The 14,516-nt window shown below is 39.3% G+C and overlaps 1 protein-coding gene across 1 annotated transcript in view; it reads right to left on the bottom strand.

Annotated features, from left to right (window-relative positions):
• The window catches only part of PLD5 (phospholipase D family member 5), a 423,368-nt gene that overhangs the window by 134,424 nt on the left and 274,428 nt on the right, over positions 1-14,516 (bottom strand). Inside the window, exon 5 of the mRNA XM_001092989.5 lies at positions 1,373-1,500. Coding sequence (XP_001092989.1) covers positions 1,373-1,500 — 128 coding nt within the window. The remainder of the gene's footprint in view (positions 1-1,372; positions 1,501-14,516) is intronic.

The raw sequence follows: 14,516 nt of genomic DNA, 5'->3' as shown, positions 1-14,516 counted from the left end.
GATGATTGTGTTGTTAGATTTTCTTACAGAAAAGGGTGAGAGAGAAAATCTGTAACTTAGCACCCCAGCAAGATCATGAAAGAAAATGACTTTTTCCTAAATGTATTTATTTTAAAAGATTAGTGAAGTAAGAGTGAGGGGTTTAGAGCTATATGGCTGGGGTTTGAGTTCCAGCTTTGCCACTTCCTGAAAGGTGCTCTCGGGTAAGTTACTTACCTGTGTCTCAGCTTCTTCCTTTGCAAGATAAAGTTATAAGAGTAGTATTTCCAAGAAAGAGTTACTGTGAAAATGGAATGAGGTTATACTCCTTTTATGCTTAGAAAAATGCACAGCAGAAAGCCTCAATTCATTGAAACAATTATTTCTTCTACTTACCATAGATACAAGGTAATAATTGATAGCAATAATCATTGAATTCACTGAAAAACTTCACAAAGTATAAAGCTGATAACATATGTTTAACTCTTGGAAAATGTATTATAATTCTTCATGTAATGGTTAGCCTCAACTTTGGTAAATTAAAATCTGTTCTAATGCATGGGTCCTGCTAAGCAATGCTTTATGTCACACTGAGGTAGACCAAGAAAAATTCCACATAGTTAAGCACAAGAGAAAGGAGCACTAATTTAAGATAGAAGATTAAGTATAATAGCATGATCCCAAATTCTGAGAGCTATGGAGAAATAGTGGGCTGGAGAGGAGACAATATCTGTGTGTAGGTGTGGAGAGGAAGAGGAGGAGAGAGTGTTGATTTAAAAAGATGTTCTGAGAAGGTTGGCTCGTCTCCATAAGTATCTATCCAATGACCAGGAACCTCCTGCCACTGGATAACTAACGGAAAGATGGTGATTTTGTAATCTTCTGTGGATTGCCTCTGATGCAAATAAATGCATAAAAATCCTAAGTGTGTGAAAATGTATTTTCAAGATATTTGAAGTTAATCATTTGTTAAGAGAAAGATAACATCTTCATCTTGAGATTAAAGAAATAACTCAAATGATTACTATCTGAAGACATATTACTCTGTACTGAATTTGCGTTTCCCTCTGTCTCACAGACGATGCAATATCATCCTGAAAATATAGGTCTGGCTGATGTAAATTACATAGCAACCTGCTCTCAGGAATCTAGGAGCAGCCTATGAATTACAAAAGCATTGAAGCAATAGCAGTTTTCACTTTTTTTTGCAAGATGATCCTGATGAGGAAAGGTTTATCCTTTCACATAAAAGGGAGATGAGCCTCTTAAAATTACATAATTAAGATAATCAATGCCATAGGTTTTAGTATCCTTATCTACAGTAGCGTGCTTTATGAAGGTGGTAGTTTTGAGGGTGACGGAACTTTCAGTTTATATAACATAGAAAGATTACCTGTCCCAGGGATTGCCATTCCAAACCGGCACTGCCGATATACACGTGCTGTTTGTCCACGATCCAGAAGGAGGACTGCAGCCGGCCCTTGTTGTAAGCGGTCATGTTCATGTACGTCACCTCGGCTCCTAGGAGTTCAAGGAGAATCTGGTCAGCCTCTGCGTCAAGCCCTGCCTGGGCTGTCAGTCACCTACCAGCGGCAATACTCATGGTTCATCATTTGTCCCGACTGACAGTTAGGAAAGCTAAATATTTATGTTAGTTTGGTGGAGAGAAGGGCCCCAAAGTATTATTTTGTTCCCTAAAACAAAGAACACTTAAAAAAAAAAAAAAAAAGAAAGAGAAAAGAAAAGCCGGGGAAATGGCTTTTCCTTTGCATATGGCAGAGGAGGTTTTGTACATAGTGACAAGACCATGGCTTCTCAACTCAGATCTGTACTGAAATCCTAGCTCCACTTACCATCTGGATGGTGAGATAGGTACACCATATGCAGTTTTCTTTTCTGAGTAATTTTAATACAGTTTGCCACCAATATAAGGATCAGTCTTGTTCAGTGTCACAGCTCTCCTCAATAAGACGTTGGCCTTATTATGCTTTCTATACATTTTTCATCCTGTGACCCTTTCACTCGCCTTTACTTCTTCATTCCTTCCCTTTATTATTTAATCTGGGTTTGGTCTCTTCTTCGTCTTTATCTGATAGCTTTTTATTTATTTATATTTTATTTTATTTTTGAGACAGAGTCTCATTCTGTTGCCCAGGCTAGAGTACAGTGGCGCAATCTCGGCTCACAGCAACCTCTACCTCCCAGGTTTAAGTGATTCCCTTTCCTCAGCCTCCTGAGTAGCTGGGATTACAGGCGTGTGCTAGCACACCCGGCTAATTTTTGTACTTTTGGTAGAGAGGAGGTTTTACCATGTTGGCCAGGCTGGTCTTGAACTCCTGACCTCAGGTGAACCACTCGCCTCCGACCTTCCAAAGTGCTGGGATTACAGGTACCTGACAGTTCTTAATTTAAGCAATGATTATTCAAGCTTTACTGAAATGCCACCTTGAATGGTTAACTAAATAACTCAGACTATTGCTAAAAAAATATATTTGAAGAGCTAAATGTGACCAATTGCTTTAGGCTTCATGTGGTAGGATCCAGTGTCAAGCCTTTATGTATTACTGGCTCGAATGCATTTACAAACCTCTCAAAAGGATCATACGGTCCATTTAATGCAAGGGTATTTACATAAATTTCTCCTAAAAGTCTATTCCCATTAAAAGAACAGACCTATATGCATATATTTAATGAACTAAGCTATTCTGTCTTCAGGTATTCATTATTAATGAAGACGCTGTATTCCAGGGGCACACTTCATTGTCACAGTCTTCATTACCAGAGGCACGCATAAGACTGTATGCAGAAGGATACATTTCAGCCTATCAGAAAGGAAGGAGAGTAATTTACACTATGAACCTAATGCTTAACTCTTAGGAAAATGTAACCATGCATCTAGCTTCCTTGTGGCAGGAGGATGAAAAGAGATGTTAGGAGGTTGGGAGAGAATCTCTGAGGGGAAGCCAGCACTCAGGCAGATTTTCTCTGAGGGTAGAGCAGTTTCTTTGTCTTACAAGTAGCGGGCACATGTTTCTCTGCCTCCAGCCATCCTGGAATAGTAACATCCAAGAAAGAGCTGCAGATCCCAGAGGAGGAACTTGGGTATGGCAGAATCTGAATGTCCAAAACGGGTAGTTACCCTGGCAGGTATGGAGAGATCCAAATCTGCATGCAGGTGTGGCTGGCCCCACAGACACAGCCGCCAGTGCTCCTCAGTAGATAAACAGGAAAGACAGTAAGTGGCTTTACGGTCTGCCCAGGGCCAGGGATCCCTGTACGAAAGCCAGCAGAGCTGTGTGTAGAGATCAAGCAATATGTAATGCTAGTAATCCCAATTTATTGAATACCTGTGCGCCCAGTGCCAAGATAGCTACATTACAACAGTCTTATATGGCATGCTTCATTTTCCCTGTTTTAGGACACAATACATTCCTGTATGTGGTGTAAGAAAATCCACTGAAAATATTTATGATACATCTGAAAAAATGTATATTTTTGCCTATGGTTCATGGACTATCACTTCCCCATTACAAATGATCTGTTTTTCTATCTAAATATTGATGCTCCATCTATCTCTGAAGACATATGCTTTTATCTTTATTAATATCTGGATATATATATTTAGTTATATCTAACATGTCCCTCAGTTTATTCAATAGTTTACTTAAGAGAATTTATATTTACAGGCACTTTTAGAATATATTTGTCCATTGGTTATAGAAATAATCTTCATCCTATTGGGTCTTTATGTAATATGTATTAGGAAGCGATGGTTAAAATACAATGCTGTCTGACTACAAAACATATTTAATGATTAAAAAGTATATAATATGCCACTTACTGCATTTGTGTACACAACCTAAATTTGAGTTTATTTTATATTGTTGTGTTAGAATTGCAATTAGCAAAGGCATGCAATACAGGCCTGAACATTTAGATAAAAGGGCAGAGTAATATTTCTGTTTTTCATGCATTATATTTATGCAAATACAGACAATATAATAAATAAATCAAATTCTTTCCATTTACATTAAAAATTTGACATATTTTTATAGGGGCGATAACTTTAATTTCTACTTCTAAAATCATTTTAGGCTTTTTCTTACAACGTTGCATATTTAAAAAAATGTGTAGAATGCCATAGTTTTATAAGCACTAACAGAAACACTTCAGTTTTTTTCTATAGTTATTTTTATGACCCAGAAAACAGGGATCCTACATATTAAAGAGTTATTATGTTAAAATGACAGCAAGAGCTATGCATAAAAACCATGGAGTAATTTATGAGATCTGCTCATCAATATTCACGGTGGTTATTCAAGCTTAGCATCCACATGCAAGAGAATGCTGAAAAGCAGCCCATTTGTCCTATTACTGTTTTCATTTTCTCCATGGGAATCACCAACTCACAAGAAACCTTTTCTAAAATTCTGTGCTAGATTATTCAGAGCCAACAAAGGATTTGCATTACCAAATAGTTAATATGTTCAAAACTAATATGTAGGTGACAGTTTTTAAATCCAGTACCATTAGGAAACCACAGGTTTCAAGAAAATCATTTTCTGTTTATATTAAGGTACAATTTACTTGTAGTAAAATTCACCCTTTTGAGCATCTAAGGGTTTTGAAAGACAGTCATGTGACCATCGCCACAATCAGAATGAAGAACAGTGTCATCCTCCCTAGGCTTCTTTTGCAGTGACTTCCTCTTCAAACCCCAGCCCTTGGCAAACACTCATCTGTTTTTTTTTCTTTGTGTGTGTGTGTGCCTATAGTTTTGCTTTTGTAACAATGTCATACAAATCGAGTCACAGAGTATGCAGCCCTCTGAATCCTGCCTCTCACTTAGCATAATGCATGTGAGACCCATTCATGCTGTTGTGTGGAACAGTGGTTTCTCTTTGCTGTTGAGTGATATTTCATTGTATGGAATGCACCACACACAATGCACGTGAGACCCATTCATGCTGTTGTGTGGAACAGTGGTTTCTCTTGGCTGTTGAGTGATATTTCATTGTATGGAATGCACCACACACAACGCACGTGAGACCCATTCATGCTGTTGTGTGGAACAGTGGTTTCTCTTGGCTGTTGAGTGATATTTTATTGTATGGAATGCACCACACACAATGAACGTTAGACCCATTCATGCTGTTGTGTGGAACAGTGGTTTCTCTTTGCTGTTGAGTGATATTTTATTGTATGGAATGCACTACACACAACGCATGTGAGACCCATTCATGCTGTCGTGTGGAACAGCAGTTTGTTTCTCTTTGCTATTGAGTGACATTTCATTATATGGAATGCACCACATATAGCACATGTGAGACTCACTCATGCTGTTGTGTGGAACAGTGGTTTCTCTTTGCTGTTGAGTGATATTTCATTGTATGGAATGGACCACACACAACACACGTGAGACCCATTCATGCTGTTGTGAGGAACAGTGGTTTCTCTTTGCCGTTGAGTGATATTTCATTGTATGGAATGCACCACACACAATGCATGTGAGACCGATTCATGCTGTTGGGTGGAACAGTGGTTTGTTTCTCTTTGCTGTTGAGTGATATTTCATGGTACGGAATGCACCACACACTATGCACGTTAGACCCATTCATGCTGTCGTGTGGAACAGTGGTTTGTTTCCCTTTGCTGTTGAGTGATATTTCATTGTATGGAATGCACCACAGTTTGCTTATCCATTCTCCAGTTGAGAAACATTTGGGTAGTTTCCGCTTACTGGTGATGACAAATAAAGCTGCTGCAAACACTCATACATACATTTTTGTGAGAATGTAGTTTTCATTTCACTTGGGTAAATACCTAGGAGTGAGATTGCTGAGTCATATGGTAAATATATGTTTAACTTTATAAGAAACTGCCAAACTGTTTACCCGAAGCGTCTGTACCAGTTTGCATTCCCACCAGCAATATCTGTTAGTCTAAGTCATTCTGTATTCTTGCCAGAACCTGGTACTACATTTATATAAAGTTTTTCCTTTAAATATTATACACTTCTGAGATCAGAAAATATCTTTAAATCTGGCTTGATTTAATTAAATATATTTTTAAAACAGCTTTGAAAGTATATTAAGTATGATTAACCATTTTTTGCTTTTATAGATTTCTTTTCTAACAGGAAAAAAATATATGTCAGTTTCTCTGTGTGCAGCCCCTGATTCATTGCCCAGAGACCTCCGGATGTCAACCGAAAGATGCGTACATCACAACGTGATGCGTCAGGACCATGGCCTAACGGCTGTGCACAGCTGCTGGTGATGGGTCCAGATCTCTGCAGATCCTCCTGCTTTCAGCTCCACACTCTACTTAATTGATGATTAATGGGCATTATTAGTAACTCAAAATAATGTTTTTTGATGCCAAAACCAAAAGTGGTGAGAGTATATACTTCTTTCTATTGTTGCTTTATAAAATACGTTCATGCTATCCATGCCGTCCTAATTAAATCTTAAACAACAAACAAGGCTAAGGTTCAGAATTAGAAATGTTAAGCTACAAATATGCTAACTGATGATGTGAAAAGTCTGGTCCCAGTTGGTCATACTAATCAAGATGAAGTGATGTGGCTAACCTCCAGGTTTCACATGCTTCTTGGGAAGTCAAATGTTAAAAATCAGGAAACTCCAAATTACTCATTCCAACTCCTTTGAGCTTTAACAGAGATGCTTCATTGAAATTTAATAGAGAATGTTCCTGGTTTTGGAGGGGTTCTGTTTCTTTACTAAATTATTCTTATGGTATTAATCAAAATACCGCATTTTATTGTGTGCTTACATATTTCAATGGAAATAATTCTGTGTTAAAATTTAAGAGAGAAAATGAAAATATTAACTAAAAAGTGATTAAAATTTTTTTAAAGAAAAAACTATAAATGCCATGATGAATTGAAAATTAATGTTACTACTTTGAAGAATCAAGTTGACTGTAGGTACACACATTCGAAAAGGAGTATGTTCTTGAGAGCCCTCCTCTTGCAAGACTTTCTAGCATTAAACTTGTTTATCATAGATCTGTTCCAAATCCCATGTGGTAGAGTTAGTAACTATCTCATCTATAGATTATTCTTTTTCAGGACACTAACATTTGCCTTATAGTCAGATTTCAGAGTCCCTCATTGTTTAATTTTTTTAAGAGATGGGTCTCCGTATGTTGCTCAGGCTGGCCTTGAACTCCTGGGCTCAAGCGATCCCCCAGCCATAGCCTCATAAGTAGCTGGGACTATAGGCATAAGCTACCACACCTGGCCTCAACACTGTTCTTTTTGTTTGCTTTGTTTTGTTTTGTTTTGGAGACAGAGTGTCGCTCTGTCACCCAGGCTGGAGTGCAGTGGTGTGATCTTGGTTCATTGCAACCTCTGCCTCATGGATTCAAGCAATTGTCATGCCTCAGCCTCCCAAGTAGCTGGGACTACAGGCACACACCACCACATCCTGCTAATTTTTGTATTTTAGTAGAGACGAGGTTTCACTGTGTTGCTCAGGCTGGTCTTGAACTCCTGAGCTCAGGCAATCTGCCTGCCTCAGCCTCCCAAAGTGCTGGGATTACAGGCATGAGCCACTGTGCCTGGCCGTCTTCACTGCTCTTTATGTGTGGATGGTATTACATGGGTAGGGATAAATGTCACCGCCAATTTCCTACACTACAGATCTGTGGGGACCATCCTTTGATGTACGTCTGTTACACGCTTTTTAGGACGTGACCGTGTTTGGGATTCTACTCCTTTATGATCACCTTAAAAATTCCCAGACTCATATTTTGATTAGAAACAATTCAAAGATAATATCAGATAGCTGTTGAGTGGGAGTAGTTAATGCATCATCCCAGGATAACCATTCCCATCTAAAATTGCTAAAGAATTATTTATTATCACTTCCATTCCGAATCTTCTCCAGAAGCTTGTTGTTATCTCTAGGTTAAACACTAGTTTCTAGGTGAAAACTAGTTTCATAACTAGTGTTATCAAAATGGAATATTAGATTCTGAAGAGGTTAATACTGGCATGTTCACATTTACACATCACACTTACACTCGAGGAAGATGGGAGTAAATGAGCTACTTTAAGGAGACAACTAGTTGAAGAATTTAATTCCAGTGAAGATAAAGTTTAATTCTGCCTACTCTTGAATTGACATAAACTAGATCTATCTTCCATATATCTAGCAGTTCTCTTTCTGTCTCCCTCATAAAGAGGAAACAAAGTCTGCACTGGCTGTTCATGAGTTGATGTTATGTGTAGTGTATATGAGCATCATTTCTTCCCTGCCAACACCTTCTTTTAATAGTTCCCTATGCACCTGCAGGACACAGAATGCGAAAGCCTAGGTCCCATGTGAAAACACGTGGTCTGTATTTGGTCACAGCTGATTGGACCAAATGTAGGCACTGACCTAAGCTGAGTCATCCAGATTTCCTCTTTTGGGAATTCAAAATTGAACCACAAAGTAAATTACTTAAAAGAAGCTGTGTTGGGGAGTCATACACATATAGAGGTTGACATGATTGTCCAAGTCTACATAAAAGAAAGATAAGAGAAGCCAAGCTTCAGAGAATGAGGGAGGGAGAGGGAGAATGAGAGAGAGGAAGGTAGGGAGGGAAGGAAGGAGAGAGAGAGAGGAAGAGGAGAAGAGAGGAAGAGGAGCACCAGCAGAGAGCAAACCAGAGTGAAAGACTGTCCTCACAACAGAAAGAAACGGTGAATGAGAAAATGGGGGGGGAGTCCATCACTGTCCCACTCCCTCAAACCAGTTTCACGACTTTGTGAGTTCCTCTAAATCTTTAGCATAAATTGTTATTTAAGCTTGTTTCAGAAGGATTTTCTTTCTTTCTTAAGCTATTCTTATGGTATTAACCAGATAATGTTGTACTTTAGTTTGTGCATGCATAATTTTTGAAGTCCCTCAATCTTTATATGTGTACTTTTAATATTAGACTAAAACTGTTTAGTTGTGGCCTAAAAACTCAAGCAATTTTTAGCAAAGAACCTGTTGCACAGGTTACATGAGTAAATGATTCAAACGCTGAAGATTTAAAATAAATATCCTGTCAAAATACTCATCAAAATGGCACAAAAGAAAACATGCTAGTACACTGTGGTTAAAAAGTGGAAAATAAAGTTCCCCATTCCCCATGAATCCCCATGATGAAATCAAACAGAATTTATCTCCAAGTTCATTTCCAGTAAGCCTCGTTTTAAAAGCATATTATCAGCAGCTCTAATATGTTTGATGATATAACATGTATACCTTCAAGAGAATGTATGTAACTTATTAAGTAGATTATAAAGCATAATAAAATGGATACTTGTGAATCTTCCACCCTACTAAAAACTAGAACCTCACCAAAATGTACTATTAAAGCTGTGTTTCTCCATACAGATACATATATGTATATCCTGTTGAAATTGAGTTGGATCTATAGATCAATTTGGGAAGAATTGACATATGTATGTGGCATATATATTCATTTGTTGATCTTCTCTCAGCGTTTTGTTATTGTTTGTATGATTTCTGACACTATCACAAATGGAATAGCTTTTTTATTTTCATTTTCATTTGTTGCAAGTGATTAGAAATATAATTGACTTTGGTTTGGGAGTCTCATACACTAACTTTCCTAAGCCCGCTATTAGTTCTTGTATTTGCTTTCTAGATTCCTTGGGATTCTTTTTTTCCTAGAATATCATTGCCTGTATAAATTGAAGCAATTTTTTTTTTTTTTTTTTTTTTTAAACGGAGTCTCCCTCTGTTGCCCAGGCTGGAGTGAGTGGCGCCATCTCCGCTCACTGCAAGCTCCGCCTCCCGGGTTCCCGCCATTCTCCTGCCTCAGCCTCCCGAGTAGCTGGGACTACAGGCGCCCGACACCACGCCCGGCTAATGTTTTGTATTTTTAGTAGAGACGGGGTTTCACCGTGTTAGCCAGGATGGTCTCGATCTCCTGACCTCGTGATCCACCCGCCTCAGCCTCCCAAAGTGCTGGGATTACAGGCTTGAGCCACCGCACCCGGCCAAATTGAAGCAATTTTATTTCTTCTATTCCAAAATGTATTTTTCCTTGCCCTATGTCACTGGTAAGACCTCTAATAAAATATTGATTAAAAAAAAAAAAAAAAAAGGCTGTGTTTCTCAGTTAGGGTCCATTCAGTTCCCCAACCGACCCACTGCCCCATCCCTAGGGGATGTGCAGCAATGTCTGGAGACATTTCTGGTTGTGGCAACTGTCAGGGGGATGCTATGAGTATTTAGTGGGTAGAGGCCAGAGAGGCTCCTAAACATCCTACGTCGCACAGGATAGCCCCCAAATAGCAAAGAATTATTCAGCTCAAAATGTTGACAGCTTCAAGGGTGAGAAGCCCTGCGTTAAAGCTGTGTGTTTACGCCTAATCCCGTATTTCTACCACTTTCCTGTAATGCAACCACTGTTTTAATTCAGTATTTAACATTATCTTATTTCTAAGATATAAGGTATCCCATATGTACGCATCCCTAATAGCATTATAAAATCAATCACTAGCGTTTGAAAAGAATGCTAATGAGCCTCAAGCATATATCAAAAGGAAACATAACACTATGAATAATTATAGATTTCTGGAAAGGTTTTCACCTATTTCCTGAAAGCAAGATTTGCAGCAGAGATTTATCTTATCCATCCATCTCTTCTTCTGAATATATTAATTTGTGTGAACAATGAAAAAAATCATAGTTCGCCTGTTCTTGGGGGCTTTAATTCTTATTAACCAGTACAGTTCAATCAATGTAATTACCAACATTTTAGAATTCATTGGCTAGAAAGCTAAAGGGGAAACACCAAAGGGTGAAAATCATCTGTCATGACACGTCGTTGCTTTCAAATAATTCATTAAATGAGAGTAAGGAAACTTTTAAGATAATCAATTATGTATTCTAGCTGTAAAAATAAAAAGAATCTTAAGAGCACAGTGCATTTTTAATTTTAACGTATCTATTCCAATACTGTGAAAACCGTGTTGTAGAATCTCTCACAGGTTGCTTTGATGCTTTGTTTTTAGTCTACAGGTTTGGACCCACAAGGGTGGTTTCTAGGAGTTGTCTCTTCCCTGTCATATATTTGTCTTATGACTAGGATATTCTGCTTCTTAGGAAAGACTGTGCTTTGATTATACATAATCTTCTAGTCCAACAGTTAAGCTATCTATAGGAATGTTTGCTTTCAGAAACAAGCAGGCTTAGAAACAAAGACTGTGCTCAAAAATAATAACCTACTTAAAAATAACATTTACTTAAGTAATACTGCCTCAATTATGCATAAAATTTAAAAATTCTGCACTTAAAACGGACCAGCAAGAACACTGTCTACAGTGGCTCATTAGTTCTATTAAAAAATAATAAGGTCTAGGAGGTTGGTAGCTGCCAGGGCACATGCTACTGCTTCCTCCCTCTTCCTCCTCCCTGTTGAGGTCACACAGCTATCTCTATGGCCATGAAGGAGGACAGTGGGGAATGACGAGTACTCCAGAGGCATCTGTACTGGTGCCAGTGCTCACAGAGAGAAGGCAGCCTCTTAGAACCCAGCACAGTTGCAGTGCCAGGGAGGATGGGGATCCAGTAGCTTTGGAGGAGCTTTGCTTTTTTGGAAAAGCCAACATCATTCTCTTTACCTTACCATTTGCTGTCCAGTAGTGCCAGAAGATTCCACAGCTCAATCTGCCATGATTCTGAGATGACAACCCTACTTATATTGTTACATGACACCTCATCTAATACATCAACAGCTTAGAGGAGGCTCACCAACTAGAGAAAACATGTGGCTACCACTGAGTTAGATAAAATGGAAGAGACAAGAATTCTTCAGGACATTTACAAAGATGTTTCGAGAGAATAATCTAAGGATAAGGCAATGGACATAGAAATTTTTAAAAATCCAAAACAATAATTCAATAGAGGAAATCTAATATAGGACTGGCAGCCCTGAATGCTGAAATAATCACCTGGATGTTTAAAAGGAGTAATTTACTTATAAGACAGAGTGAACATAAAGAAATTGAAATGACTAAAAATCTATTGCAAGAAGGATATATCCAGGGGCACTAATATCTCAAAGTCTCAGTGGGAGTAAAAGGAATCTCTTTAAAAATAAGGAAAAAAGAAAAAAAAAAAAAAAAAACAAATGTAGGCAAAAATGACGAGAGAGCTTGGCTAAGATACTCAAAATCTAATTGCAGTAGTTCTAGAAAGAATCAAAATCAGAGGAGAAGGAATTATAAATAATAGTAAAATTCCCAAGGGCTGAAAGACTTAGGTTTAAAATTTTTAAAGCCCACCAATCCCTGGCAAAAGTTTAAAAAGGCCCACACACATATCATAATACAATTTCAGAATACTGGAAATGAAAAGAGATTTTAAACACTTTCAGGGAGGAAATGAACAAATAAAAATAACATACAAAGATTAACTTGAATTACACCAGATATTTTAATAGTAACAGAAAACTGGAAAATAGTCTGAAGAAAAAAATTTGTATATCTAGCAAATACTGAATATAAAAGTATTCTGCTTTCTCATTGAAAGTACAAATTCTTCCAGAAAATGGTCAAATTCTTAAATAGTATTCACAAATGGGGGAGAGTATATACTTATGTAATTTAGGGGGATATGTATTTTATTTAGGAAAGTATTAATTTAGAATATAAAATATGTGTTGCTTTTTTTTTCTATTTGAATATATATAATTCAAGGAAAAATAATCATCAAGTCTTAGTACTTTAAAAGGCTTATTCATAAGCCAGGTGTGTTGGCTCACATCTGTAATCCCAGCACTTTGGGAGGCTCAGGCGGGCAGATCACTTGAGGTCAGGAGTTCGAGACTAGCTGGCCAACATAATGAAACCCCATCTCTACTAGAAATACAAAAATGAGATGGGCAAGGTGGCGGGCGCCTGTAATCCCAGCTATCCAGGAAGCTGAGGTAGGAGAATCACTTGAATCCAAGAGGCGGAGGCTGCAGTGAGCTAACATCATGCCACTGTGCTCCAGCCTGAGTGACAGAGTGAGACTCCATCTAAAATAAAATAAACTAAGAAATAAAAGGCTTGGCCGGACACGGTGGCTCACAGTTGTAATCCCAGCACTTTGAGAGGCCCAGACAGGTAGATCATCTGAGGTCAGGAGTTCGAGACCAGCCTGGCCAACATGGCAAAACCCTGTCTCTACTAATAATACAAAAATTAGTCAGGCGTGGTGGCGGGCACCTGTAATCCCACCTACTCAGGAGGCTGAGGCAGAAGAATCGCTTGAACCCGGGAGGCCGAGGTTGCAGTGAGCTGAGCTTGTGCCACCGCACTCCAGCCTGGGTGACAGAGCGAGACTCTGACTCCAATGAATGAATTAATGAATGAAATAAAAGGCTTATTTATGTTAATTTGAGCTTGGTTACTCAAAGAAAATGAGGTCATTCTTTGGTTAGGTATCTGTGACAGGTAGAAGGGACTGAGTATCAGGGGAACAGAATGACTTGCCTTTTGCCCACAGCTGCCAAGTAAGCTGAGACCCAAGGTTTTAAGTTCAAATTCAGGACTCTCCTTGCCTCCCACTCAGAATCACACAACAATCTGAATGACTCTGATGCCCTGTAGAGATGTTCCTCTTACAAGTGGGAAAGCTTAAAATAAATCACTATTAGAAAAGACTGATTTCTAATAAGGCCCCTATTCAATATTGTTCCTTAAGAAAGGCTAAAGGAAGAGAGAGAGAGGAGTTGGGGGTAGTGAGGGCAGCAGGGAGGGAGGGAGGGAGGGAGGCAGGGCAGGCTGGCAGCAGGCAGGCAGGCAGAAAGGAAGCAAGCAAGGAAGCAAGCAAGCTAAGTGGTCCTTCAGAGGTTTGGCTTTGTTCATTATCTCCAGCAAGTAGCACAGTGCTGGCCATGTTTTTGGGTCCAATAAACATGAAAAACAAGACTAAGTGAATGAGTGAATGAATCAAAGTTTGCAAACACCCCCACTCTATCTGTGTGTCCCTCTCTGTCTCCTCCCACACTCTCTGTCTCCTCCCACACTCTCTGTCTCCTCCCACACTCTCTGTCTCCTCCCACACTCTCTGTCTCCTCCCACTCTCTGTCTCCTCCCACACTCTCTGTCTCCTCCCACACTCCCTGTCTCCTCCCACACTCTCTGTCTCCTCCCACTCTCTGTCTCCTCCCACACTCTCTGTCTCCTCCCACACTCTCTGTCTCCTCCCACACTCTCTGTCTCCTCCCACTCTCTGTCTCCTCCCACACTGTCTCCTCCCACACTCTGTCTCCTCCCACACTCTCTGTCTCCTCCCACACTCTGTCTCCTCCCACACTCTGTCTCCTCCCACACTCTCTGTCTCCTCCCACACTCTCTGTCTCCTCCCACACTCTCTGTCTCCTCCCACACTCTCTGTCTCCTCCCACACTCTCTGTCTCCTCCCACACTCTCTGTCTCTGAATAACTGACTGAAAGAAATCAGTCGTGGCCTCCAACAAAGTCAGACTAAATGTACTGGGGCGGAAAAGCAGCCAGC

The sequence above is a fragment of the Macaca mulatta genome, chromosome 1 (genome assembly GCF_049350105.2).
Source record: "Macaca mulatta isolate MMU2019108-1 chromosome 1, T2T-MMU8v2.0, whole genome shotgun sequence".
Taxonomy (NCBI): Eukaryota; Metazoa; Chordata; class Mammalia; order Primates; family Cercopithecidae; genus Macaca; species Macaca mulatta.
Note: the sequence above shows the minus strand (reverse complement) of the source record. Positions and strands in the feature narration are given on the sequence as shown.